A 26,540-nucleotide genomic window follows, 5' to 3' on the forward strand; every position below is an offset into this window, starting at 1 on the left:
CGTCCTTCCTCTAAGTATTTGGTGAGAGATTTGTGTTCCCACCATTTTGTCATTTCTTGACGCATGCATTTTTCTAAGCGCTTCTGGGCCAATTTAATTTGATTTTCGTCGGTACCGTCTTGTTCATTTGACACATTTTTGCTGCTTGTTGCAGAATTCAAAGTCACTTTGGGGAGGTTAGAATATAGGGCGCCTGCCGCTGCCTCTCTTCCCCTTAAAATTTCGTCTGACATAATGGTGAACTTGTATTTACCTTGAGATATTTTTTTAACAAAGCGAAGGACCCAAACCGGTCTTTAACAGAGTCCAAAATGCTTTTTGCCGCTTTTGATTCCCACCCCACCGCACGTGTGCAAAGGAACACTCACCACTGCTTTTACTGAAAAGTACTCGGCGTTTTTCACCGTCTCATGACTCAGACGTGCCGCCGTCGTTGGCTTCTCTCAGTAATATCGATGAACAGCAGCCTCGTATTTAGGCAGAGATACTGCTACCGCGGATGAAGAAAGATTAATTGCCGCTTTCCGCAGAACACACCATCTCCGTTGTCTCCAGCCGTCGCTGCTGTTCAGATCAAACCAGGTGCAGTGAAGGTTCCCATTTGTCCGGGGGCTGTCGCTAAAGAGTTTTCCTCCACACATATATATACTACTACTACATTGAGAAAAATCGTAATTTTAGGACTTTCGGTATTCACAGAAGGCATTTAGGCGTCGTAAAGTTAGGAGTCCTAACTTTACTACTATTAAATTGAGAAAAATCCTAATTTTAAGACTTTCGGTATTCACAGAAGGGATTTAGAAGTCCTAAAGTTAGGAGTCCTAACTTCTGTGAATACCGAAATGAGTAAGTTCATTCTGTGAATACCAAAAGTAGTAAGTGCATTCTGTGAATGCCAAAAGTAGTAAGTGCATTCTGTGAATGCCAAAAGTAGTAAATGCAATCTGTGAATACCAAAACAGTAGTAAGTTTAGGATTGAGTCTTAAATTCATTCTGTGAATCGGGCCCATAGTACCTCAATGCACAAGGACACTCCAACACATACACGGCATGTCCTGTTTTGCAATTCAGTTTTTTGTTGATGCACACTGGATCTGGCTTAAAGGGGGTTGTGTAATTTGTCTGATTTTTTGCAAATTTGCATGCCTTACACGATATACACTTTGGAAACCCCTTGTGTGCAGACAACTAGTTAGCAGGTGCCTTAATTTACGGGCTACTAGCACGTCTAAATGTCAATTGTTTTTATTTTTGGATAGACCTGCACCTATTTCAGGATCATTTAATACCAGGTTCCAATTCTTATTTAGTATTTTTGTGATGGCTCTAGGTTGTTTATTGTAAGTTAGTATGACCCTGCATGACGGCTCCAATTGCTTAGAGATTAATTGCTTGTCATCTTTCTTTACTAAAGCCTGATCCCTAATCATTAGTCTTGTTTTATTGATAGCTCTATCAATAACAACCGGAGCATATCCTCTTGATAAAAATCTCTGTTTACTGCTTTCCTGCACTATTTGACAATATCACTCACTGCTGCATATCAGTCGCACCCGTAGCATCTCCCTATAGGGGATGCTTTGAATTAGGTGCTGCAGTGATGGCTACTTGCATGCAGCAGTGAATTTCCCGCTGTAGGCTTGCGGTAAATCCTAGTAGCAATAGTTTCTTCGTATATGTATACATCCACATCCAGGAAGCAAATCTACAAGCAAATACGTGGTTGTGCCATGGGATTTTCTTTTTCCTCTAATTACAAAATCTGACAATGGGATGGTATGAACAAAATGAAGCTTGGAAAACTGAAAACTACGAGTGGAAGAAAAAAAACGGTGTTATGGCTAAGTTTCATCGATGACCTCTTTATAATCTGGGATGGCACAGAAAATGAATTTGAAAAGTACTTCACGAAATTGAGCAACACTTCCACCAATCTCAAATTCACCTACGAGATAAGTACGGAACGGATTGTGTTTTTGGACACTGAAATTTATATTGAAAAAAACCATCTGGAAACCACATTACACCGCAAGCACACAGCCACCAACTCAATATTGCACGGTCAGAGTTTCCACAACAAAAAATTAAGGTGGAGCATTCCGCATGGGGAATTCCTCCAAATAAAAAGAAATTGCTCAACTGAACTTGAATTCCAAAAACAAAGCCTGAAGGCATCAGAGAGATTCCACAAAAGAAAATATCCATCAAAAATAGTGGCAAGTTGTCTCAAAAAAGTGAAAGAAATAGATAGAAGAGAAATCCTACATACAGAAAAGGAAATCAAAAATGATGAAACAATCCGACTCATAACATACAGTGCAGAAAAGCGACAATTATCGAAAGTGATCAGGAAGTACTGGGGAATACTTCGGTCAGATCAAACGTTAGTCAAAATCATTGGAGAGCACCCCTCAATTACTTATCGGCGAGCCAGAAATTTGGGCGACAAACTAGTCCACAGACATTACAGAGAAAAACCCATGATCACATGGTTACAACGAGAAGGATTTTGGCCTTGCAAACAATGCAAAGTTTGCAAAATTGCAACTGCCACAAAGACAATTGTAATGCATGAAAATAAAACATGGCGGATAAAACAACATTTGACCTGCAAGAGTACATTTGTGGTCTACGTAATAACATGCCCATGCAACAAAAGATACATTGGCAGCACGATATTTGAGGCTAAGAAAAGAATCCTGGAACAACAAGAGCCACCGCCCATCGAGATCAGACCAATGCCATTGCCAAACACATGAACCAATACCATGATAATAATTGGGAAACCCTGAGATACTGTGCAATTGACCAATTAGCGGAATCCGAGAGAGGAGGCGACCGCAGAAAACTCTTAAGACAGAAAGAGTCCAAGCATATCATCGCCTTCAGAACGCTTGAGCCACGAGGTCTGAATCTAACTGAAGAATTACATCTTCATCTCTAAACTGTCTGACCGATATACATATTCACTCACCAGAGAGAAATCAATACCCAGGAGACTCAATAAAAAAACAGGGTGCCGAGTGCCAATAGATGGACAGATCATGCTCACTAGAGAGCTAAAAAAATACTTGCACTGGCCAGAAAGAAAGAAATAAAGGTCTGCATCAGAGAGAACAGACAAATTGGAACATGATTATCCGCTCTCATGAAAAAAATTGTGAAGTAACTAACTCACCAGAGAGACATTTATCAATTTAAAAATATAACACATGAATTAATGTGTAGACCATCCGTAAACTTGCAAACAATTCCCTTTCCACGCACTATGCATGCAAAGAGCATTTTTAACATCACCTTGCTTAGTTGTATGTCGAAAGACGTGAAAAATATCACCCAGAATGCATTTGTATTCACTTATGGCTGTTTTTTTCAAATTTTGCACTAAACATAAAAGAAGGCTCATGTTCGAGCTCAACACCCGTGATCAAGCCTTCGGCTGAAGGCGAAACGCGTTGGGTTATTGACGAGATAAGCAAAATAAAGCTGTTGGTATGAGCGAAATCATTGCCTGAGTGAGTGCCTTTTCTGCTTGCCGGTTGAGAGTCGTATTTGATTATATATATATGAACCGACAAGCGAATAAACAAACATAACACCGTGGAATTTGGTCCGTGCTTTGTGTTCTTGCGCCTGCTGGGGGAGAGTAGCAACGCGCAGGAGACTTTGGTATATATATATATATATATATATATATATATATATATATATATAAACCAAAGTCTCCTGCGCGTTGCTACTCTCCCCCAGCAGGCGCAAGAACACAAAGCAAGGACCAAATTCCACGGTGTTATGTTTGTTTATTCGCTTGTCGGTTCATATATATACACACATATATATATATATATATATATACGCATTGATAAGAATTTCCACAATTCGATTTAGCTTAATCTACAGAGTCAGATTTAAGCCTGAAATGGAAACCTACATCTTTACGGTCATTTCATTTATACATTTTCTGCATTCATGACTAAACTAAATGAGTACACTGGTCTGTATAAACCATGAGATTATTTATTGGCTCTATAAGAACTGCCAATAGCAAAGTAAATATTTATCCTTTTGGAGACCTGCAAACAAGGGCTCAAAAACTTTAAACAATGAAGAGAGATCTCGCAAAATATTGGGTTGACACACTTTGGGAGAAAAAGACAGTATAAACAGCATTACAACAGGGAAATCTGAAATTCTACTAAACCAGATAAAAACTACTATCACCCAGGGTAAAACATGCTCACCCATAGTTGACAAGAACTTTGTAAATGTTCAGATTCTCCTGCAGCAATGCAGGTTATATACAATAATCCAACTGCAACGGTAATTCTTTTATTTTATTTTATTGTAGCCACAACTATAATGCTCAGACAATCCTGGCTGCATTCTCAATGCACTAAAAGTTTTACATTAAACTTAGTCTTTTTACTAAGTAAAATGATTTCTGAGCTGGCTCCGCATAAGGCATTATCCTGTTTGAGCATTGTATAATTCAGTTTACTATGATGGAGAAGATCTTTAGGACTCAAAAAACACAAATTCAACGCTGTGGAGTCAAAGGATGCAAGTGAACTTGATTGGCTTTAGAGCTACACTTAAGGTTCACCTCCACAGTGAAGTGCAAGAGGCCAGACTACTTTTGCTGGAGGATAGAATAGATTACAATCTATTTAGATATAAAAAAAATCCAAAAAGCCCTTTAAAAATACATACACCCACTGTCTAAAATCATTCCTGGTTCACTGAAAGAGAACCCAAATCAAACAAGGGGAAAAAAGAAGATTAGATTAAGAATGGCAGCAATGCTAACATGCATAGGTCTCGTCTTTAAGACCGTATAAGTATTTCGTTATACAGCACAATATCCTTGGTGCAACAAAATCAACTGTTGCATGGCTAAACACTTATAAGGTCCCAAAGGCAAAACCTATTTGCTATGCCAATGCTTGTTTTTGTTAGGCATGGGGAGATTAAGTGATTTGCACAGCACTGCAGGATGCGGAGCATCATTGCCAAGACACAAACCTGGTTCCGCCGCTTCGAGGTCGATCGCTCTGGCTGTTGGGCCACATCTCTCTTCATCCTACCTGCTCAGCGCACGCTTTAATCTGCAAATGTTATCTTTGGGTCAATACACAGCCTGGGCTGAGATGGAAGACAAAAGTCAGCACTGGATGTTAATTGCGGTTTGTTTATTGATAGCAGTTGGTACTGCTGCCCTACCCTTTGTTGCACCTGGCACTATCCTTGCTACCCAAGGTCTCGGGAGACATTGGCAGAACAGGTCCTTCTTGCCCCTTTCACAGCTTCTCAGCAATAAGTAAGAGGCGATTGAAGGTCCAAGGCTGGGACAAGGGGTCAACCCAGTGATGCTGTTGAGTGAGATTGTGTGATTTCTATTTCAGCTACTCCTGCCAATTTGGTAACTGACGCCAAATAAATAAAAATATATGCTGGGCATTTATTATTAGGGGCAAGAGTGGCTACCTGCTGCCTCACTTCTTTGCTGAACAAAATAACAAGTCTCGAAATACTTTAGAGAACAACCAGCAGGGAAAGCGGATATGTGAAGATGCAGTGCATGTTTTGAAATCCCGCTTAAAATGTTAGAGTTGTACCGATAACAAATGTAACCCAATTCACAAATTTACACATGAATCACTGAATTGTTACTCTGCATTTGTTTGTCAGCAGTTCGCATCTCACTGTGCAGAGAAGTCTGACTTCCCCAGAAGGCAGGTCATGCACGCACCCCGCCAAGTCTTCGAGCCATTTCTTTTAGGAAGAGAAAGCCTCATTGCTGGGATACAACCAAATGCTACCCCCCTTTGAGTCTATGTACAGTGCCTCCCAGCATATCCCATAGGAACAAGAAAGCTTGTCGTGGATACATTCAATGCCTGCTGCTACGAGTGATCTCTGCTCCAAGTTCTCTTCTCCATCCATTCGGAAAGTAGAAGACAGGAAAGGCATAATGTTCATCGCAAGCTCTTTATTTGTTATATCGATTAATTCATTTCCTTCTGGTTAAAGTCGATGAACTTTGCGGCATCTCTAAACCAAATGTTTCGTGAGAAGGCGGGCGCATTGCTACTGGTTGCCATGGCAGCCGTCCATGCGGAGTGACAGAGCAGAAAGTAAAGAGGCAACCAGGAGGAGCTTCAACCAGCCGAGCGTAGAGCGGCGGAGGCTCAAGACAGAACACGCAAACTGAGTTTTCAGAGTGAGCTGCCCGCTTTCAAAAGTGTTATTATGTTTACAGAAAGTGTGAAATACAACGCGTCTTTCCAAAACACACATTTAAAGTAAAAAAAGATCAAAAGACGAATGAGTCCCACCTTCGCTAGCCTTGTCGTAGGAAGTATGCCACGGGTTAGCTTGCAGTTTTCGTTGGAATAAGATTCGGCAAGCGTTGTCAATATTGCAGTGCTTTAAATGGAAACATAGAAGAAGTTCACAGACTCTTTATCTAGAGAACTTGTTTGCTCCTGAGAAGTTCCAACAACATGTATAGCTGCAGCACCTACTTAAAGCACTGACATTACAGTTTCCAAAGGAGTGACAGCACCAATAAAGGGAGGTTAAAGAAGCATTGTCCACTCGCATGTGAAAGCGACGAGGCCGCGAAAGTGAAATCGATCGCCCGGGAGTGGTTTGGCGTGTGTGTGCAGTGTGCTCTTATACCAAGCACATGCTCGTGGCTCACCGCGGTGCACTCCCGCAAGGCATATTCCGCCACGAGTATGTGCTTGGAAAAAGAGCTGCACGACGGCTAAAGGTCTCCTATGCAGCGCATGTGCGATGCACAGGCGAGACATAAAAATCTAGTAAGAAACCGTTCTTAAAACACAATAGGTTAAACGATTCACTTATACAACCAGAAAAAGATGTTGTAGGGCTATTAAATCACCTTTTCTTCACAAACACAGAAAAAGGCATGGAAAGAAACAAGTTGCAAACACTGATAGAACTTAACATCCCAGCAGCTCATTCTTTATACAATGATACTCCAACTTTGCTTCCATTGGACCACAATAATAACGAGATAACGTGATATGAAATGGCACAAACTAGGCAATCCAAACACACTGCATGTCATATGAAAGTCCAAAGCTCACTTCTTCATTGTCTCTCCTATCTAGAAGAACAGACTGTAAGATTACAACTTCATACACACAGAGACTTATCAAATTGAGAACCACCACTGTGAAGGACAGGCTATCAACCTTCCCACAGAACCGAGTCAGACACAATAGCAATCATGGAAACCCTATGCATTACAGCAGACAGTAGTGGTGTCGGAATCCTCATCTTATTAGATCTATCAACAGCTTTCAAGAGCATTATCCACAAAATTATGCTGAAGAAGCGATGGCAGAACCAGAGCGAATACCCTGGTTTTGTGTAAATAACAAAGCAGGCTGCGAAGATTCAGCCATATACCGAGTAGAATGTTGTGGTGTGCCACAAGGTACAGTCCGTGTTCTCTAATATTTATCTTCTTCAGTTGATGAAGCTACTTAGATCATGGAGTTCTACAACTATGCGGACACACGATACTCAGGATAATGCATTCCTCCACAGAGGGTTTTGGAGACAGATTTGAGAAAAAGTGTTAAGAATATGAAGACCAACCCTACTAAGAAAAATTATGCTTAAATGAACAACAGCTGGCCAGAGTAGCTTTTGTGATTCCATCTTAGGCTCAAGTGCCAAAGAAACTGATGAAGTTAAATAATCTACAAGTATAGATGTAGTGTGAATGGCCTTTGGAAACCGTACTCAACAAAGCTGAGAATACAGATTTTAATCATCTTCAACGAGTTAAGAAAATGTCTTGACTATTTTACCAGACCGCAAAAGAGCAAGCTATTTAATCAATGGTTCTCTGGCTTTTGTGAACAGATACTACCTCCGAGTAAACAAAGGTATGCTGCTAATACTGCTGCAACTTCAAAATACAGGTTTGAATCTTGGCTGGACCTAAACGAAAGTAACATTTTATGCTGGTTGTATATGCCTATCCTGGGTTCCAGATAAACAGCATACTCAATTTGAAGTACTCTATAATACACAAAGGCAATCATTCATATGGGACCTGCTTTTTTTGTAGCCAACTCTTCAGGAGATACAAACCAGACAGGAACCTCAAATCAAATTGCAAATTTGAGCAAACTGGGAGGGACATGCCTCAGTCTGCGCAGCAAAACTATCACATTCTCTCTACTGACTATTTGGAAAAAGCTTCTGTGTAACAGCAACCTCAACTGGTATCTTTTTTAAACTATTTTAAATTGAAACCCCCATTATTCTCAACACATGCCACAATATAAAATAGTGCATTATGGTAAGGTTGTGCATTAACCATAAACAATTCAAACGATAAAATACAAAAATGGATTAAAATAATTATTAAACATAAAAATAACATTATTAAAAGCAGACCCAATCCCACTTTGCTATACCCGTGAGCCCAGTCTCGCCGGCATCCACCATTCAATGTATGAAATGGTACATTGATCACAATCAAATAATCGGCTAATTTCAGCATCAGAAGCTAGTTTGATCAACCCACTACTACATCATATCCTTAAACCTACCTGCGGAATCATGTGCTCAACTGAGTGGAGAGCGCAAGTGAATCAGGTGGTTGTTTTACACCAAAAGTTCCAAATATTAGTAGCAACCATTTCCTGCAGGGAGCCAATGTCTTTATGTAAAAACACGGTGAAAAACAAAATACCTGGCTCCCGTGATAGAATTATAAACACCATTGTTGTATAGCAACATATCGTACTTCGCCCTGTGGTCTCTTCTTGGGAGGATTACATGTCTAAGCTGAAGATAAAAGGTGAAACATGCCTCCAGTTGAATACAATCTAGGTATCAGCTCAAGACTAATATTTTCTTTGTGGTTCAGGTAACTAAATGCATGCAAGCGACCCATACTTCATCTTGCAGACAGCTTCCCTGAGTTTGTGGAGCCAATATTACTCCTTAATTCAACTGACTTTACCAGTTGTATTAAGAACAGGTTTGTGCAATGGGTGCTCAAATACCAGTTTTATGTGTGTCTTATTTACATGCAACAATAAAGGGTTTGCAGCAGCTCCTCACAACATGCCACCTCCTACATGACCCGAAGTAAGCTGTAGCCTATGGGTCACTTTGTAACTGCACCCAGAACAAGATGGGACAGAGGGTGATGTCAGAAATAGATTTATTGTACAACTCCATATACAGACCTACCAACGGTGGTACATAGTCACTGCCAAGAGAGCAATCTTAGAAAATGATCCTCAATTATTTGTAACTCCAGGGTCAACATGCAACCCCTTAGTTTGGTGCTAGAGATAGCCGATGCAAGACTTTTGCCTACACACTTGGAAATTTGTGCTGAGTGGTGGATTGCAACTAAGCACTGCAGTAGAAGTTTGTCTGAGCATGACGGCAACTTCTGCCCTCAGAGAAACTGAGTGAAGCTTATGGTTCAGGGGTAGGGAATTTTAGAAAATATCTACTTGTCCATGGGATGGGATGGCATGGCATGCTTCACAAATCTATTTGTCCTGTAAAAAAAAAAAAAACACTCGTCCCCCTAGTAAGGTGGCAAATTACAGCAACATTCTTTTCAGAACTCTGATAACAGCCTCTCCGATTAAGCAAAAACTCATAATATTATAGTTCGGATTAAATAACGCCCTGATATTCCCACTTTTCTGCAAAATGACATGCTGGGGCTGGAATGCCCTTTGGTCTGTGCACACCTACAAAATGGCCTGTTTAAGGCGTTTCACCAACTCTTCTCTAATCTATTCCTACAATAGGAAAGACTGGAAGTGTACTCCCCAAGGCAAGAATTAAAGGTTTTCCGATGGGAAAAAATGGTTTTATAAAAAGTGAACTTGCAAACGCTCAGCAGGTTTTTATCATGAGCTAACAAGTGTGCGCACATTAAGTCATATGCAAATGCTATTCACAAACATTTTCTTGGTTTATGATTTTCAGACCCAATTCTGTAAACTCTCAGGAATTCATAAAAGTTGTAAATCTGCAAGAATGCATGGACCGCTACCAGGGATGCATTTCTGTTACTTTCTTACAGAACCAGGCACCTATTTAGGTCTAGCTTTAGCAAAGCCCTTTTGATTTTATTAATATTATGCACTTATAAGAACTGTCGGCCAGCCCTCTCCAAGCATTATTCTGTTTTTATATTATTCACATGTTGCTTTCGCCTATTCCAGCATGAGAGAATGGGTCAGCTTACTTCAGCCACTGGCAGTATTCACTGCGAATTACAGCATTCTGCTCTTTTACAAGCATCACATCTGCAGTACAGCTCCCACAACAATAATGTTTTACAAGAACCCTATCAATGCACACGCTAACACAGGCTGTCACTGTATGCTAGACCTACTGGGTTTGCCAATGCTTGTGTTGAGTGTTTCTCAATCTTGCTGAAATTGGTTTTACACTGATTCGCCATTATTAATCTTTTCTGGAAATATTGGATTTTATTTAACATACGTCACTAGTTGATGTTTCAAAGAAACTGTACCTTCAATTGCACAATAGTTTAGCAAAACATTTTTCCATGCTCATATATAAAAGTTTAAACAGCTTATTTGTATTTATATGTATCTTACTTTAGTTGCGGATAATGCTCTCACACAGATCCATAAAGTAGTACTGTAACCTGGCAGACAAAGAGATTGTGATGCAGGGGGTTGGACCTACTTGCCTAAAGGTTGGAATTTGGGCTTCAAAACTAAGTGACAAAGAGAAGGGGAGCCTTTGTAAAATGCTGGCATAAAATTAGAGCCACCGAAGAAGGAACCCTGAATAACCACCTTTGGGTAGAGCTGTCCCGTACTGGAAAATTGCCAGCCAATAAGTATCTTTCGGAATCCATCAAGATTCAAGGCCTGACAGACCTTTGGAATAGCCCAACGGCTCGCCTGGTATTTAATAAAATTATTACAAAGATAACAAGATTAATATCAGTCATGGAGGACAAGAAAGCACTGTCAAAGTGTACCCATGGTTGGGTCGTGCTCAACAATTACAACGTTCTAAAGCCCCAACTCTACTTTAAAGCAGGTACAAAGATCGTGATTTAAAAAAAAGTAATACTTCGTCTAGGAGTTGGGTCAATTAACCAGTTTTACTGCCTTGGGAAAGAAGAGGAGGAGATCCGCTAAGCTGTTTCTGCGCCTGTGGCACGGAGAACCTCATCCATATTATCTGCATTTGCAAAAAAATAATGGATAGAAGGAGCACTCTGTTAAAACAATCTTCTACCCAGCATGGACTCAGGTCCTTTAGGCAGGCGGTAATATTGTGCTTTAATCCAACTTTAGTGCAGCTAAACTGCCGCTGTACACATTTTTTTGATCTTACTGCAAAGAGATTGACAAACCTAACCTCATCGGTCATAAACTTGCCCCACACAAAGAACATGGGTATCACTTGAGTCAGCACTGTTACGCCAATTTAAGACTCTTTAAAATGGCAACAAGACGCTACAAACAGCTGTAACCTGCTTTTTGGCTATCTGTAACCTGGGAATATTTTGAGTGGCTAGTGATCACCCACACAAGAAAAAAACCCTAGACTAAAATTTTACGAAAGCACTTAGTGGACTGATAGCCGAAATAGATAATTTATTGCTGACATCCTGTTTGGGGCCATTCAGTCCTTGCCTGCTGTGCTGTTGCCTGAACTTACGGACCCGGTCTGTTCCTGCAGAGTCTCCCTCCCGCCGCCGCAGCTTGTCATCTTGTGGCCGCCGAGCGGAGGGAGACTACAATTCCCAGGCTCCCCAGCGCGCAAACATCGGAAGTGACTCACCCTGCTTCGCGCCCGAAGGCGCTTCAAAAACAACACAGCCACCGCGTCGCGGGATCGCGCGCGGGTCGGCGCCGGGCTAAGCCCGGGCAAAGGGTGGACCCTCTGTGGCCCTCAGGGGACCTAAGGTGCCGGGACGGGCCACCTCTCTATCATTTATCTCATCAGAGATTCTCCATCACCAGTTTAACCTGGAATTACATCTACTTACAGCCCACAAAGGTTTTCCCACCTATTCCTATCTACTCTAGCCTGCTCCGGATCTAGAAACATTGAGGAAGCTACGCCGGAAGGTAATGAGGCCTCTGTGAATTCTATTGACTATATCGACTGTATTGGGGCAAAGGTTTATTAAGAATTTTGTGAGTTACTGAAATGTATAAGAAAAGAAATCAGATTGCCCCTGGTAATACCATGGACCATTACATGGTACACATTGTGGAACAAATTAATCACGAGCGGAGGTCTTCGCTGGGTCTTGGTAGCCCATTGACATTGCCCGAAAACGAGAACTTAAGTACTGACCCAATTTCTCCGTCTGTTCCAATTGACTTATGCCCAGCTCCACATGGGCTGGATAAGGGGCCGACACAAAGTGTTTCGTTCTCGGTAAATCTAGCCACTAATGCTGAAATGTTATTGGGGGATTTAGATGGCTCCTTGCATAATCTAGACCCAGACTTAGAGGTAGTAGATCCCGGCTCTCCCTCACCCCCTGTCCCTGTCCCTGCCCCAAGAGCCAAAAAAGTGACCACAAAGATTCCTGCTAAAAGGGGAGGGTTAAGGTCTAGCAGGAAAAGGCCCGCCACCCCGCCCAATAAGAAAATTGCAGTTGGGAACACGGGTGAAGGTGATGTGAGCCAAGGCTGGGATGATGACATATTACAAAGGCTCATGGGTATGTTGGACATCAAGTTAAATCAGATAGTAAAACCCCTACAGTCAAAAATTGATCACCTCACGGCAAAAATAAACAAATTGGAGGCCCACATAAAAATAACTAATGATAGAGTGGAGGAATTGCCGAATACGGTTGTAGAAAAACTGGCTGAAAAAACCTCATCTGAAACTGTAGGTCCAGGGGTAGTAGAGCTATTACAGAACCAGCAGGCTGGACTCGATCTTGGTCCAGAGCGAACTAACCTTGCTGGTGCTGTTCCTATAGATCGTGAAGGGAATTGTACACTACAGAGATCTAATATAGAAAATAACCCTGTGGAGTTAATTGTAGAAGCTTCACCTCTTATTCTGGTACTTGCCAATGTTCCCCCTCTAAAAATAGGCCAGATAGAACACCCTGAATCTCTACTAAATAAGGCACTCCAATGGTTAAGTAATAATATGCATATGTGTCCTGGGGGTAAATATAAGCTGGCAGAAGATTTGCTAACGGCAAGACGGGTAAAATGGATAGGAAACAGGATCAAGAAATTCCCTGGGGACTGTGTGGTTCTGAACCTTAAAAGTCCTGAAGTTTTGCCATAAATCCTGGACAATCTTTTCCCTCCCCAACGTAGAACGGCAGAACTAATTCCACTTACTCTGGACTTTTTCTATAAAAGGAAGGGCCCAGTGTCAAATGTGAGTGTTCTGAGAACCAAATGGTCTACAGTGGCTAGTAGAAGTGTAAGGGAGGGTCCATCTAATGCCTGGGGGCTAGACCTAGAAAATAGATTTACACCATTGTCTAATTTAAACGAGTGCGATTGACTTACAATAGATAAAGGACTATTAATGGAACAACAGTCGAGTCATCCCACATGCAAAATAGACAAATTATTAGACCAACACGCAAAAAATCTAGCACCACACTATAAGGTCCCTCCAAGTATAAACTGCAATGCACCTATAATAGGGTCAGATGGCTCCTCTAATTCTAGAATAATAGTTGGGGGTGAGTTAAGAGCTGACCCGGGGGGAAGGTTAAGTGTGGACTCTAGGAGAAATATGGAGGTGCCATGCACATTAGGCCCAACTCCAGGAGATCAATCATTGACTTTTATATCTTGGAATATAGCAGGCATAGCGAGTAAGTTAGACACCCCAGAATGGGCTGATTATATTGACAGGCATGATATAGTTATGATGCAAGAAACATGGTCAATTAATCCAGTATTCCGTATGGGGTATCTGAATTATTATAAACCGGCATCCAGAGGTGAAAAAGGACGCCCCTCTGGAGGACTTTTGATATGGGTTCGCCAAGCAATGACTTGCATTATATCACAAAGGCAAATAATATCTAATGACATTCTAGCACTGAACATCAGATGGCCTAATGGCCAAGAAGTAGCTTTGTACAATATCTACGCTAGGGGGGTTGGTGCAGGTACTCCATCTGAAGTATTTACCACCCTAGAACAAGATGTTGATACCCTTCCACCCATTCCTCATATCATTGTGGGAGGCGATTTTAATTCAACTTTTGAGCCCCTAGGAGAAGAGGATAGGAGTCTAACGGAAGAGGAAGATAGCAAATGGGGAATACCGCAATTGGAGATTCCTCCCATAAAAAGATGGAGTGCTACGGCCATTAAGATAAAGAGCCTCTGCCTCTCTAGAGGGTTGAGAGCCACGAATGGGAGGACACCATCAGACTTAAACGGGAATTTTACCTTTGATAATGGTCGAGCAACAAGCAGGATTGACTATTTCTTAATTGATGTAAGAGCGTGGTCTAAGTTATTAGACATGGCAGTTGTATCACGATTAGAGAGTGACCACCATCCCCTATATATGACATTTCACCCTTATCAAGAATCTAGAGCACTTTTAAATAATAATCAGATGGTAACACAAGATGTTGTGTGCTCTAATAATCAAAAACATCTGAAATGGGGAAGGTTGCTAGGGGATGAAAGGAAACTAGAATATTTGAAAAAACTAGTAAAGGAGGAAGTGAGTATTATCAAGGCCCACCATGGGAACCCTAATTTCCAGGAATATATGATGGAGGCCCATAAAAGTTTATTTAGTAAACTGCAAAGCTTTTTTATCAAAACAGTAGATTCAACCACAGCCAAAAAACATCAAGCCGTTAAAGGCGGGTATGATAAAAGCTGCAGATTGGCAAGACAAAATTTAAGTGTAGAATTGAAAATAGGAAACCCATTAGCTGCTAAAAGGGCAAGAGACATCTATAGGTTGACACAAAAGCAATCAAAGAGGCGTTGGGATGAAGAGGGCTGGAGTGAGCTAAAACAGGCCTGTACCAACAAAGATTCCAAGCGGTTTTGGGCCTTAGTTAAATGGAACAGGGGTGGGGCAGCCGCCCAACCACAAAACCATGTGTCAAAAGACAGCTGGAATGATTTTTTCCAACCCCAGTATGCCAGATGTCCGATTTATGCACCCATTTCTCCCCTCAAAACTGTCTTTTATAACGACCAAATATTTACTGAAAAAGATGTCAGTTGGGCACTGGATTGTGTGTCAGGGGGAAAAGCGCCGGGAATGGATGGCATTCCAGCAGATGTTTTTCTATCAGACCGGATTTCCTGGTGCACATATTTCACATGGTTGGCAAATGCAATAGCTATGGGTGGAGAAGTTCCAGCCTCGTGGAAAGGGGCAGAAATCATCCCTATATTTAAAAAGGGTGATAAAACCCAGGCAAAAAATTATAGACCCATTAGTTTAATTGACACTGCGCAGAAAATAATGGGTCGATTAGTCCAGAGCAAGCTACAGCAGTGGATTGAAGATCAAAATATATTGTTGCCATATCAAGCGGGTTTTCGCCCCTTGACTAGTAGTGTTGACCAAGTGTTTTACTTCTTAGCCATTTATTGGAGAAATGTCACGCTGCGAAATGGCACATTGTATGCAGTTTTTGTGGACTTAAAAGCCGCATTTGATCTGGTCCCAAGAGAAAAACTATGGGAAACCCTAGCTGATGTGGGAATAAGCCATGAACTCCTTACCTTGCTGGTGCGCCTCCATGAAGACAATTTTGCAAAAATAAGGTGGGGCAAACAGGGGGAAGTGACGGCCCCTTTCCCAGTGGAACGAGGGGTGAGGCAAGGGTGTGTCCTGGCCCCAACGCTTTTTTCAATCTATATAAATGGAATTGTAGAGTATTTGAAAAAATCCCCAAATGATGCTCCAATTATAGCAGGTGTACACGTCCCCGTACTAATGTTCGCGGACGACACGCTTTTACTATCGCGTACGCCTAGTGGACTGCAGAAAACGGTTGACGCCTTTGGGGATTTTTGTGATAGCCGGGGTCGGGAACTAAACACCAGCAAAACCAAATTCATGTGCCTAGGTTCCCATTCAGCTTTCAAGGGGGTGATAAAATACAAGGGTGAACCACTGGAAAAAGTAGATGCCTTTTCCTATTTAGGAATTATCCTACAACATGATATGAAATGGAAATCACACATTAACATGGCATCCTTAAAATTTAGTCAGCTAGCAGGCGCAGTCACCATCAAACATAACACATCTCTGACAAGACCTATAAATTGTGCACTCGAAGTTTATAGTATGAAGGTATTGAGTGCATGCTTATATGGGTCTGAGCTCTGGGGCTTTTCAAACTTAGGAGACTTGGGGCGGGCGGAAAATAAATTTCTGCGAGGGCTTATTAGGGCCCCACAAAGTACACCCATAATCCCACTAAAGATGGACCTAGGTAGGAAAAATATCGAAGATATTGCCCGCCTACGTCCTGTGCTGTATTGGAGGCGTTTAATGGTAACCCCAGAGTTAAGCCATTATGTATCAGCTCTTCATGATGTTGTGAATTGTGACCATTTTCATTGCATTACATGGCTAAAGGAACTTCGGGGAACATTGGTGAAGCTGGGCCTTGACCACTTGTGGGGTAATAAGGAGGTTGCCTCATTCCCATCGAAAAAGCAACTGAAGGATATCTATTGGGAGTCGGTACATGTATCAGTGTATCGTAAAGGCTTGCAATCAACCCTGTCATCATGCTTCTTGGACAGTAAACAACTTCCACTTTATGAAAAATATTGGGATGTAATTGAACGTCCATTTGACAGGAAACTATACTTCCAATTCCGTGTGGAAACACTCCCAGTGAACGCTTTTAGACAACACTGGTCCTCATCGCAGGACGCTTACGGCAGCCATTGTAAAAATCAAATTGAAAACATTGCGCACCTGCTTTTTTCCTGCCCCTTGTATATTATTCCCCGTAGAAGGTGGCTAAAACCAGTCTGCAAAAATATGGGTACTCGCTGTTGTGCCCAAGCCATAAGAATTTTAGTATCCGATTGCTCAACACCATTAGTAATAGGCGTAGCAAAATTCTTGGCCTGGGCCTGGGTAATAAGATCACGCACTTTAAAGTCTACCGGTTAATATGAACTATGAACTGCCTGTCTAAACTTGCTCGTTTTTAAATTTATCTTAATGAATTTTTAAAATGTATGTATATACTTCTTAGTATTTATCAGCATTCGACTTTTGTTGTTTAATATGTTTTTACTGAATTATTTTGCTGCTTAGTATTTATTGTATTATGGTTAGGAGGTTTGCTTTTATGACTAAAAGTCGAATAAAGCTTGAAATTTGAATTTGATAATTTATTACATTGATTCTTAATTAGATTATGCACTAATTGTATTGAGGAATTTAACACTCATGCGATTATATTGTACATAAAACAATAAAAATTAAGTGGATTGTTTTAATATGTTTAATTATTGAAAGCGTGTTTTTCTGGACTCTAAAACAATATAGCCAAGGCATCCATACAAGGGATAACAGAACATCGGTGTTCTTCAACTTCAAAGTCAGTTTCCCCTTTGGCCTGGGCGTCAAGCTATAGGAATTCCAGTCCCCTGTTACACCACCACATATATTACGTATGGTGGTCTAGATTACATGCCTATACACCCACTATGAACATCATTTGTGGGTTGAAGACAGACAGCATTAGAATTACAAAGTGAAGGGACCAATACCGAGTATATTTAACACTTACAGCGGTGGGTCCCCAGTGAGTCTGACATGGAAAACCATCTACTGAAATCCACACACCTCAATACCAAGAAATTGATTCTGCAGTGCAAGGTACAATGCCTGTAAACAAAAATATTAAGTGTGTTTCCTTTCAGACGAAAATCTATGGGGTACACAACATTCAGTTCAGTTATAATCTGAAATTCATACAGTGTTTTCCAAGCAGCAACAGTTCCTGGTAAAAAAGTGCTAAGAGCTGTCCCAGTTCATGCCCACTCCTTTTATGATGTAATTTGGGAGGGGGCTCAAGCATTTTCACTGCATACAAATTGAGAGGTTGCAATTTCATATAGAAAATTAATCTATTTTGAAAATAGTGTCTTATAAATATGTGGTTTACCTGCCTAAGGAATGCAGTCCCAGTTGGTTAACCCCTTCACTGCAGCGGCTATTCCGCCGCAGCGCTAAGGGGTCGGGGGTCGCGCAGCGCTAAGGGGGCGGGGGTCGCGCAGCGCTCACGCGCTTGTGATGGAACCGCTCCGTCATGGCCCCGCCCGCTCAATAGAACGCCCAGCGCAGGCACGGAATCCGTGCAGGCGCGTCGGCGGGCCATGACCGGACCGCCCCGTCATCAGCACAGCGCCACCGCGGCTGATGACGGAGCGGTCAGTCATCAACATCGATGCAGTTAAACACAAAAATGGAGGCTGACAACTTTCATTTTACCTGAAACAGAGATGCGTGTGGACACTGCAAGAGCAGACAGCAGGCTTTCTTATGGGTATGTTTTTTAGTTTAGAAAACATGCTTATTTTTTGCTTTTTTTCCACACAAAAAAATGAATTACAGCCAAGCTCTTCAAGGATTCCTCCCCGTAGACTGGCAAGTAAAGTATCATTCTTATAATAAGGTACTCAAAGTTGAAATCTTGTAAACAGCCTACATATGGGATAGCACTACTTTTCAATAGTGATAGTTTTTTTAGATGCTAGAGGCTGTATGAAACACAATCAGCAGAATCCGATGAAGTTGTCCAAACCTAAAACCATCTTTTGGGGAGGAATTATATGTATGCAACAACTGGGCCATTGAGCCAGGATAAGACTACAGGGAGCAGCGGCAGATTAAAGCGGGCAATCATACAGAGAAACTGGTATATGGTCCATCACCAGGTTAAAAAGGGACACCTTCATTAAAGGGATTCCACCCTCAGAATCTTACTTTCCAACTCAATCCATAAACTTCCAAATGAGAGGAATAAGTGATCACTTCTCTTCAACCAATGTTTAGTTACTCTCTCCTAAATGCTTTCAAGCCGCAAATTATTTATTTCTCAACACGTTTGCAATACGGACCATAATTAAAAATTATACATTAAATTGTAATCATTATCAGCACCGTTTATCAAAAAGAACTTTGTTGCATTAACTAGGTAGGCTATTGTATAATAAGCAGCAAAAACATAACCAATAATGAAATAAGTGGGCACTATAGGAGCCCACTTCTCAGATATAATTCTGAGCAACTGTACAATGCACAAATTGCAATGCTTTGGCTTGGGGAGTTAGAAAGGAAAATAATCAAGATACCTACCGTGGGTGAATTTGGAAACCTACACTGGTAACCTCCCATACTGGGTTGGAAGTGTAGACGGGTTGAAGGAAATTATGATTCTTGACAGCCAGAGCACCACCCCATGGCTAAGGCATATTAAAACATGGTTGAACAATATAGGATTGAAGCATTTTTGGGAGAATCCCGAGCAATTACCTGCTAACCCCAAACTAATCCTAAAAAGGGCCTTTTGGAGTTTCATGTTAAGTAGGACTGTAAATATTACAACCAGTGGTACCTTAGTCGCAAAGTTTCTAAACTTTAAGGATGAACCGCTCTATGAGATCTTTATGGACGAGATAGAGCCGCCACTTGCCAAAACTTTATTTTTAAAATTTCGGTTTGGAAATGTATTAATTAAAACTACTTTGGCACGTTGGGCTAGGAACCGCGACTCAGCATCCCCAGTAGTGGATGAAATTTGCCCCTTGTGTGACTATAACCAGACCGAAAACGAACAGCATATTCTTTTTTTCTGTCCCTTTTGTCTACAGGCTAGAAAGAAGTGGATTAAACCAATATGCCTACTTTTAGGCTTGAGGTCATGCTCACAGGCTCTGAGAATCTTAACAACAAATACATCTCAACATATAATAGTTAGTATCAGCAGATTTTTACTTTCTATCTTTTATCAAAGGAAAAAAATAGGGCATCAATTGTAACTGAACTGATTGCTTGGGATTGACATGATGGTCCATTCTATGTTCTATGACTGTATGTTCCCGCTCAAATTATCCTCCGACTTGTATTGTATTATTTTTATGTATTGTGTTTTATGTATTCAAGTGACAACATGTTTTTAATTACTAATGAAATGCAATGTTATGTATGCACTGTCTTTTATGGCATTTTAGCCGAAATAAAGAATTTAATGAGTGAGGGTTGGAAGTGTAGAGCCAACAGCAAATCGCCCATTTTCCAGGATTAAATCCATCCAATGAAATGTACAAAGAAAAAAAGCACGATGCCATTTGTGACCCATAAACGTTTGAAAATCACTCAAAGAAAAAATCTGCTAATGGCTTTAGATCATTTGTGGAGCCCAATTGGATTCGGCTCTGATGAAAACATTCAACATTCCCAACGGTGCCCTCTGATTCAGATCTTTAACTCACTGCTGCTCTCAGTATGGACGAGGACGCCTTCATCTCTGTACAAATCCAACTACCAAGGAAAGAAGTCAATTAACACTTCCAAAATGAAGAAAAATTCTGATGCTTTCACATTCATTCGCTTTACGGTGGTAAAAGGGGCACAAACATATCCATTATATAATCCCTTGGCTTGATTTGTTATATAAAGCCACATCTTGTTTGATAGAGAATGTTGGCTGTCAGTACACCAATGAATGAATCAGTTCTGTGATGGTAAAATAACCATTGTGAAAATCCATGATTTACTGTGAACAAATGTTAAACTAGGCACATTAAAACTTGAACTCAAAACATTAACATGATGTTCGCAAAATCTCAAGGTGGATGAAGAGTGAAATTAAACAAGAACATCAAGAACATTCCTTGGTTAACAGGTGTTATAATCACCCCTACCTACAATAGTACTTAATGACATCAAGCAAGCCAGCTCGCATTCGATAGTCAATCGATCTATCTCTCCACTGCAAGTGAAGGGCTTAAACTTCTCCCTATTAATGATTCGCCGTCATTGGCCACAAGACACCAACCGTTAAATTAACTTCATAGCATATATCAATGCATTCAATGCGCATTTGTTATTAAAGTAAAAGTGTGAGAAAACTTTAAATCTAAAATAAACAGTACTTTATTTTTTTTTAAATGTGAATTCGAATCACAGTAACCAGATTCTTAAAAGAGTTGTACATACACGAAAAAGTGTACGTTGAAAAAATGTTATCTAGCAATTAATATTCGATCAAACTTATCCCAAAAAAATTACAGCATTTTGTGGACACCTTTATACTTTGATATTTTAATAAGACAGACGTGTTAACATGTCTTAAATAGAAACGTCAGGCAAGAAATGTACAATTAAGAACGAATTCAGCAAACTCCAAAACGTTACACGCGAGAGACACACCCTTATTTTGTTATTAGATCTGTATACAAACATTTACTGCACCCCAAAGTGACTACGAGGAAAAAACAAGGATGCACAAATCAGTTACAGCACGAGCAGCAGTTGTGCAAGCGGTCCTAAAGCTGCCAACGGCGTCCTGCCAAACAGCGATCATAAAGAGTGTACTTCAGGGTAGCAATGAACCCGCTACGTTAAACGATGTTTTAAGAGGCAGGCAGGCTTATTCAAAGAGCACCTTAAGGACGACCAACACCCACACATTGGAAACGCAGAAAGGTGAGGCAGCTAAATAGTGCCAACCTAACACATCAAGACACAAAAATTGCATTCTCGACGTAAGCCTTTAATAGCGATAAAAATTAGAAATGTATTACATTTTCAGAAAACAATACCCCAGATAGATAATTCAAGCGCTTCAAATTGAGCTCACGTTGTGACAACCTGGCAAAAGCCCAGCATGGACCAAATACCGGTACACATGAAGTGTGGCAACCACCGATTATGTGCCAGCCTTATTTACTGTAGGGGAAAGATACTTAAAGACAAGTGAAAAGACAGATGGGCAAAAACCTACCAACTAAGCATCAGTGCAGAGAATGAAACCACGAGTGGCATCAAGCAACAACACAAAATACAGTGATTATCTACATATGCTGGTAACCCTTACGTTAAAACCGTGATGTCAATTAATAAAATGAACCTCTAAAACTAACCTAAACAACTTGTTGTACCTTCACGGTTGCAAGTACAGACATCAACGTACCACCTTAAATAACAATAGAATAAAGATCCCAGCCCAGGAGAAGTTAATACACACATCAGATTCCCTCTTCAATACAGAACATTGTAGTGCTTCTCCAAGCAGAACAGTCGCTAACGAAAGCTTCCAGACAGAAGATGCAATCACTAGGAAAAGGGTGAAGAGATGTCAAAAGGAGGGGGGCGTCAAGTATGGATGGATCTATATGCACCTGCAGGCATTCAGCCCGACAAAAAGAGTGGGCAGCGGTGCTGAGAAGCCATTCGCACGAAATGTCGCTGACCACAGTTTTGAAAGCGTAGCTACAAGTTTATCTCGTCCATACAGTGCTGCATGAGATCAGAATTCAAATCTTAATGTTACATAGCCCATACTGCTACAGATTGACCTTTTGCTGTGCCTTTTTCCCCTGGCGCATGCACTGTATGACGCTACTTAACCTATACAAGTCCACAAGTTTATGTAAGCGAGAAGAGACAACATAAGAGCAGATAAATCTCTGTACAGCATAACAAGAAAAGAGCAGTTTGCTCTTGACTGCAAAGCAGCGATATAATAACCACCCAACATTAAACATTAAGTTCACACCAATAATTACATGACTGTAAGAACTTGGCGACAAAAGAAGGCATGCTGGTACAGATACATTTCAAATGTATGAAGAGTGAAATACAAAGGGGAAGAAAGCACATTAGTACAGGACGCAATCACTCCATGGTTACAGAAAATGTAATTATGTCCATATAAAAAAAAGGGCATTGATCAATAAGGAACAACCACAGTAGAGAAAGCTCAACTACATCATAGGAGAAGCACTACTAAATGCAGCGCACCTATGTATGTGAACGTAAAAGACTACGAGCGCCCACATGTGCCCCTGGAAGGCCCACATATGCAAGAGGAAGAGCGTGTATGCAGGCATCGATCCATGTAACCGGGAGCATACATGCCAATACAAAGAGGAAAGCACACTATATACAATCAGGGTGCGCATGCCCTACCCCAAGCAAACAACAGGGACAGGAAGCGAATGCAATCCATATACAATAAGGAGCGCTAAGTGCAGAGATGGAAAGTGCAGCTGACTGCAAGGGCAGGGAGGCGCAAGTGCGAAACTCACAAAATTGGAAAGAGATGCAAGTGCTCAACTCACAACACTCACATGAGCATGCAAGCACGACCCATCCCAATGGAAGAGAAAGAGTGAGCCAAACTCCAAGAGAACAGAGATTGCACCCAAATGGCATGCACTCACTTGCTCGGAGAGTGCAAATGAGAACCAAAGACAAATGCATAGCGATCATTACAAAACAAAGGGAAAAGAAGGACAACTACAAGGGAGGAAAGCTAGGGAACTCTCACAAGATGTCATAAAAGGTCGGACCATTCTTTCTGAGTCGCTTACACGGGACACATGTGAACCCAACTACGAAGAAGACTTTCCCCGCTCTGCCAGCAACCCACACGTCCAGAGCTCTCGGTGCCACCCAGCTGCCAAGCTTACCTTCACCAACAGGGCCTTGGATCTGGCGCCATCTTCATGAAGCCTCAGGAGCCCGTACAGGCGGCTGCAAGAAGAAGAGAGACGCCGTTAGAGGCGGCTCAGGCTGCAGCGCGGCGCAGGGAGCCAGGCACAGCTCCCCGGGGGAAGGAGCAAACAATGGTCGCGCAGTGCTGGAGACAACTGCCAGAGCACTGCTTGCCAGCTACGGTAATCCTGGACCCACCTGTCGATGCCGGCCAAGGCCTCGCGCTCCGCGGCCGTCAGGCTGGGGCAGTCCTCCTCCTCCTCCGGCTCGCAGGCTTTTCCCGCCGCCATTTTCTTTTCCTCATTACAGAGAGTGGCGGAGGCGGTGAAAGCAGCGGAAACCGACACCCCACAGGACTTCATGGGAGCGCAGCCGCGCGGGGCAACGGTGGAGGACGCTAGTGCGCGGCAGCCTCCAGGGGAGGGAGCGGCCGCATCGGACTCAACCCAAAGCTGCTTCCCGGGATCCTGGCGCCCGCCACGGACATGATAAGCAGACGCGGAGAGAGACCGAGGCTCAGGAAGAAGCTGACACGGCACTCCCCGATTTTTTTTTTGTGTTGTTTTTTTTTTGTGCGATGAAACAACAAACTTACGCCGCCAGCACAAAGTTGTTGTAATTGTGTGACACACTCGCACGGCGAAACCACGCCGCCGCCGTGACCCGCTGCCCCCGCCCTTCCCCATGCGCAGCCAATGATGGGCCGTTGCTTCGATCACGTTACCTTTGTTGACTTACGTCAACTAGGTAGCCCCCTCCTTTCCTCCGCTGTGGGGACAGCGAAACCTACCTTGCTGAAATCTGCAAACTACGCCCGCCTCCGATGTTCTGTTTTGATTCGTGGGCTCGTTTTACGAACCACCGTCACTGCTGGCTGCCTATTGGTCCGCACAGCTGTCCTGCCCTGCTGTCTTATGGTCCAGCCAAGCTACATTACTTTGGACGCCTTTAAATTCGGACGGAAGAAGGTGGTACGCACAGTTGGGTTTTCGTAGCAGGAACATTGGTTGTTGTCAGTGAGTTTACTGTTGTTTGTTTTTCATCTTTTCTGAAAGTGTCTGAATATCCAACCGCACCAGTACAAACGTATTCGATTTTCTGGTCTGAGCCCTTTTAGTCAATTCGTTTCTAGAGGAGGTTGATGTTGTTTACATGTCTACTTTTATTTTTACCAGGTCAAATCGGATGAATGCGACATGGAACACACGCGTGGAGTAAGACATACCGAAATATGTATATTAGGAGCACAACACATTATAAACATGTCTTTACGTTTCCTCGTAAAACTCCACATTTTTCATGTATTAACAAAAGTGCGCACCTTTTCCAAACAGAACAATTTATAGTCAAAGAAACAAGAACATGTAGTCGGTGAAAAAGTATCAGCGAACATAGAAAACGTTCTTTGCAAACTGAACCAATTAATTAGCACTAAACCATTCAACGCGAATGAAGTGTCATCAGTGCTTTAAATTGGAAAAAATAAGTGCAGGTACTCATTAAAATTAGTTAGAGGTGTGAAAAAGGGGCGAAGCTAAGGGCAAGATATGATGATACATAATGACCTCTATACCAGTTACAGCACTTATCAAAACGCATAAGGAATGCGTTTATGTTGAAAAAAACACATCTTTATTTCATTGGTAGACTAGTGTTGATTATGGCATCTGTTGGGACGTTCATTTATCATATATAAATAACGTTATAGAATGTTCTGCAGATTTGATTGTTTGAGAGCTGTTCTTCACACATTACTATTTCCACCTGCGTTTGGGCCCTTATGATGTTTCTACTTGAATAAACATAATTTATCCACTTTACATCTTCGTTTCCTGCTTCAACAGAGGGGCACACAAAGGAAAGCAGCCTTTGTGCTGAACTAAAAGGTGAAAAAAACATCTTTGGGAAGGTAGAAGATTGTGTGGCTCTGCTGCTCGTGCACTTCCCTAAATCGGACAGGATTAATGACTGGCAGCCCCAGCCCATTTCACATGCCTGATGGAGAAACACTTTAAGCTGATAGCCGTTGCGCACCTGATCGACAGTGCAGGGTCTGTCTAGACCATGTCCTGTTGATCACAGCATGACACAGGGCAAGCCCTCTCAGACCCCTGCAGCCTGGGGCCATTCAAGTGAGCACTGCTGGAATCTCCAGCAGCGACTCTGCAAACGGCCTTTCATGCCCTCTGTGACTTGCAAGCTCCTCGTAAGCAAAGCAGCGTCTGCCCTGAGCTGGAGGAGTCACTGAACCTGAGCCTGCTGTGCTCTCAATGAGGGTGCCGGTACTCTTCCCTCAACTAAGAAAAGTGCCGGTACTGACGGCCAGAAAATTCGGAAGTGTCGGTACTCGGTACCAGGAAGTACCGGCCCATTGAAGCACTGAGTGTCATCTCTCATGAAGGACACGGAAGTCAATATTAAATATCGTAAGTATTTATTGTGTATAACGAGCTCATGGGAGGAGTAAAGGAAGAGACCTCGCGGAGTCTCCTGGAAGAACAGAAACCCCGTTTGACAGACTGGTGACGTCACTTATGAGGGGATGTCACATTCCAAATGACGTACTGATGTGAACCAATAAACAGGCAGCCTGTGAATGGCCAGAGAAATAAACTAGACTCACAACATCTCCCTTTCTGACAACAAGACATTAATGCCAAACAAAGTATATGAATGTAATGGGTAAATGGGGTATGATGACATATATGTGTGTTGCAAGTACCATTTCAACCATCTGGCATTAATGTAGAACAAAGTCTTTGAAAGCATTGGGTAACTTGGATATTCTGCCATATCT

General features: G+C 41.9%; 1 protein-coding gene across 1 annotated transcript in view; it reads right to left on the reverse strand.

Moving 5' to 3' along the window:
* Window positions 1–24,435, reverse strand: part of KDM6A (lysine demethylase 6A) — a 789,178-nt gene extending 764,743 nt beyond the window's left edge. Inside the window, exons 1-2 of the mRNA XM_086936102.1 lie at window positions 23,942–24,435; window positions 23,719–23,782 (exon numbers count right to left, since the gene is read on the reverse strand). Coding sequence (XP_086792228.1) covers window positions 23,719–23,782; window positions 23,942–24,429 — 552 coding nt within the window. The 5' untranslated portion in view covers window positions 24,430–24,435. The remainder of the gene's footprint in view (window positions 1–23,718; window positions 23,783–23,941) is intronic.
* Between the last annotated feature and the right edge of the window lie 2,105 nt (window positions 24,436–26,540).

Source organism: Lissotriton vulgaris, chromosome 8, assembly GCF_964263255.1.
Source record: "Lissotriton vulgaris chromosome 8, aLisVul1.2, whole genome shotgun sequence".
NCBI classification, from domain to species: Eukaryota; Metazoa; Chordata; class Amphibia; order Caudata; family Salamandridae; genus Lissotriton; species Lissotriton vulgaris.